The 4,104-nt window shown below is 40.3% G+C and overlaps 1 protein-coding gene across 1 annotated transcript; it reads right to left on the minus strand.

Annotated features, from left to right (window-relative positions):
* Positions 1–547: 547 nt before the first annotated feature.
* On the minus strand, positions 548–1,243 carry LOC113773872. Its single transcript, XM_027318475.1, has one exon. It carries the CDS (start codon positions 1,241–1,243, stop codon positions 548–550), a length of 696 nt encoding a protein of 231 aa, XP_027174276.1.
* Positions 1,244–4,104: the final 2,861 nt, after the last annotated feature.

The following is a 4,104-nucleotide window of genomic DNA, read 5'->3' on the forward strand; positions in this document are numbered from 1 at the left end:
TCGGGTTCAATCCCACTGACCGATCACCATGGCAGGCTCGGGTTTAATCTCACTGACCCGTTATTAAGGCAGGCTCGGGTTTAATCCCACTGACCAATTCATCACTGGGGCAATTTTTTTTGGATGATTTTTCAAGTAAATCTTATATAGTTTTCTCATACATACCAGCATTTTATTTTGCATCGCCACTAGTCGTGGGTCAGTTCCACTAGTGAGCATTTTATTTTGCATCGCCGCTAGCCGTGGGTCAGTCCCACTAGTGAGCATTTTATTTTGCATTTTGTTTTCATCGCCACTGAACATGGGTTAGTCCCACCAGTGTGCATTTTACTTTGGACTCAAAAATATTAGATTTAGGAAAGTACTTGCTTTTCATAACTTTACTCACCAACAAGTTGGGGCAAGTGAGGAGCCGCCATACTTGTTTGGATAGCAAAGCTTCATTAAAGTAGAGTAAGTCCCTAAACCCAAGTCCACCATTCTCTTTCCTATTCGCTAAATTAGTCCATTTCTTCCAATGCATCCTTTTTCGCCCTTGATCATTTCCCTACCAGAATCTGGCCATTATCCCACTTAACTCTTTGCATAGGCTCTTTGATAGTTTGAACACTGACATAGCATAGGATGGGACTGCAAGAGCTACTGATTTGAGCAGAACATCTTTCCCTGCATTACTCAGAAGTTTACCTTTCCAATTCTGGATTCTAGCCATCATATTTTCTTTAATGAACCTGAACACACTGTTTTTGGACCTTCCAACAACTAAAGGTAAGCCCAAGTACTTTTCTTGTGAAACCTGTTGGATTCCTCCTAACTTCTGCAGCATCTCCTCCTTCTTTCTACTGCCTGTGTTTTTGCTGAAAAAGATTGCTGATTTGTTAATGTTAACTTGTTGTCCAGATGCTTTTTCATAGCACTCCAAGATTTCCTTTATATGTCCTGCTTCATCACCATTAGCTTTACAAAAAATAAGGGAATCATCAGCAAAAAATAGATGGGAAACAGATGGGCCTTGTTTTGCAATTTTAACTCCTGTAATTTGTTTGTTTCTGATACCATTATTTAGGAGGTTAGAGAGCTCTTCAGCACAGAACAGAAACAGGCACGGGGAAAGGGGATCTCCTTGCCTAATCTCTCTAGAAGGACTTACATACCCTCGCTTAACACCATTAACATTGAAAGAGTAAGACACAGAGGAAAGGCAACCATGCATCCATCTAATCCACAGAGGGGCAAACCCCATTTTACTGAGAATGGGTATAAAGAAATTTCCATTTGACTCTGTCATAGGCTTTGGACAAATCAAGCTTAATGGCCATGTACCCATCCCTCCCCTCTCTTTTAGACTTCAACCAATGCATGCACTCGTAAGCTACTATGACATTGTCAAGTATTTGTCTATTTGGGACAAAAAATGCTTGGGAGTAACTAATGCAAGAGTTAAGAAAAGGCTTGAGCCTGTTCACAAGAATCTTGGAAATGATTTTGTAAAAACATTATATAAACTAATAGGCCTAAAGTGAGCAAGGTTGTGAGGATTGTCTATTTTAGGAATAAGGGTATTCAGGGTCTCATTGATAGCTTTAGAGAGGAAACCAGTATGTAAGAAGCCTTGGATAGTATCCACTACATCTACTTTAATGATATTCCAAAACCTTTGGAAGGAAACAGGGGACATACCGTATGGGCCAGGGGATTTGTTTTGGTACATAGAGAACACTGCAATTTTGATTTCCTTCTTGGTTACAGGTTTGGTAAGTTGCAGATTCACCTATTCAGTGATAGTCTTGGGAATACCATTTAGTATCTCATCAAATTCTGAAGGCTTCGAAGATGTGAAGAGTTGGTTGTAGAATTGAGCAATTTCCTCTCCTATTTCCTCATCAATTGTACACCACCCTCCCTGGTCTTTCTCAACCTAGATATTCTGTTCCTTTTCCTTCTGCCACTCACACAAGCATGAAAATATGCAGTATTCTTGTCCCCATTTTGAAGCCATTTGGTTCTTGCCCTTTGGTTCCGAAAAAGTTCCTCTTGCTTATAGGCATCAGAAAGCTGCTTCGTAAGCAGTTTAACGGCTTCTTTATTGTTATTCCCATGCCTGGTCTTTGTAGCTTGTATTTCCTCTTTGATCCTTCTAATTTCTATCTTGCTATTTAGATTCAGCGATCTGTTCCAAGCTGAAAGGGTCATTCTGCATTGTTTAATCTTCCTACTGATTCTAAATCCTCTAGACCCCACTTGATTTTTACCCCATGTCTCTTGGATTAGGCCTTCCACTTCCCTGTATTGGAGCTATTTGGGATCAAAATGAAATCTTCTTTTTGGTTTCTTGACCCTAAGCTCTATCTCTAAAAGGAAGATATCGTGATCAGATGCCTCAATCTCAATATGAATCACCCTAGCATCTTTGAATTTTTCACACCAGTCCACACTTGCAAGAGCTCTGTCCAGTCTCTGTTTTATCTAGCCCTTCCCTTCCCAAAGGTTACTTCAAGTCCATGGGAGGCCCTTAAAACAAACATCCAACAACTTATTTTTGTTAACGAAATCTTTGAAATCAGAAAAAGTCCAGTTGGGACGCACTCTATCCCCCTATTTTTCTTCGTTGGAAATTATGTCATTAAAGTCCCCAATAAAAACTTTATTATTACCCCAAATTTTGTTCCTACTATACAAAATATCCCATTGATTTTTCCTGATTTTATCATCAGTACTAGTATAAACAAAAATGCATCACCAGTTACCAGTATCATTATCAGAGTTCAAAAAAAGTTCAATGGTAAAAAGGGTAGATAAAACATTAACTACCTTTGTGGAATTTTTCCAAAAAACTGCAAACCCTCTAGCTTTACCAACAGGGTCCACTAAAACCATTCCCTCGTATCCTATTTTCTTTTTCACATTCAAAAAAAATTTTTGATTTTTTGTTTCACATAAAAAGATAATATTAGGGGAGTGGAGGTGAATTACCTCCTTAAGACAGGGAGCTCTCTGCCCCTCGACAATTCCATGCCGCAACCTTCATGTGAACTTGAGAGACCAATTTAGGCTGGCTTTCATGACCTCAAATTCTAGTATACTAACATACCCTTGCTTCCGTTTACATCTCTTAGCCGTGACCCCATGAATTTGCATGTGGTTGTCCTCTTCGTCCTTCTCTGATAATCTCCTTTTTGCAGCTCAATTGGAGTTTCACTGTTCATGTCAATATCTGAGAAATGTATCCTAACCACCTGTCCTTGTTGCCCTTTGGCATCTTTCCTAGCTACCCTAATCTACTTTCTGCCTTTATTTTTCATTTCCTTGACGACGGTTGTTGGCTGATTACTCCTTGGTTTGCAGCTGATGGCTCTGGGGCTAAGTTCATGAGAGAGAGTTGTTCTTCTTCCTTTTCGCTAGTTTCATCCAAAATATCCATATGTTTCACCGAGTCCTGTTTTAACTCCTCCTTGTTTTGTGGACTTTTTGGAAGCCAGGCTACAAATTGGGCCTGGGCTTTTGTTACCTTTGACTTCCCCCTGAGCCTTCCTGCCCCCTTCTTGTTTTTTTGTGTTTTCAGATGTAGGCTTACTTTACTTGATTTTCGCCCCGCCCAAATTTGAAAATTGATTTTGGATCTTTCATTCCCTTTCTTTCCCTTACATGATAGAGTCATCTTCCCACTCTTGCCTGACTATCTTCAGTCCGCCATTGTCAGGTCTATTGGTGCCCAAACCTCTTGTCTGGTTAATTATGTAGTCTCCTTCGAACAGAAGTCTCTGGGCAGCAAAGTTCATCGTCTCTTTTGGTTCTCTAGGAACATCTGACTGGAGCTTTGTTCTCTTTTTTGGGGACGCTCCTTTGGTTTGGGCTCTCATCCATGCTCCATATTGAGGTTTGGAATTTCCCCTGGTTGTCCTTGATTTGAGACTGCAAGATTTGTCACTGTGGCCAATTAATCAGCATCCATAGCAAAAATTCGAACACTTTTCATACCTAAAATCCACCCAGATGCTCTGCCCATTTAATTTCACCACGGTTCCTCTTAACAGGAGAAATGATGTGTTTACCACTACTTTCAGCTTCATGTTTCTCCCTACCTTGCTGCCACCCATTGGGATG

The sequence above is a fragment of the Coffea eugenioides genome, chromosome 6 (genome assembly GCF_003713205.1).
Source record: "Coffea eugenioides isolate CCC68of chromosome 6, Ceug_1.0, whole genome shotgun sequence".
NCBI lineage: Eukaryota > Viridiplantae > Streptophyta > Magnoliopsida > Gentianales > Rubiaceae > Coffea > Coffea eugenioides.

Excerpts from the sequence above, each read along its gene's own strand:
- LOC113773872 (XM_027318475.1), bottom strand. The coding sequence starts at position 1,243 with ATGGGGTTTGCCCCTCTGTGGATTAGATGGATGCATGGTTGCCTTTCC.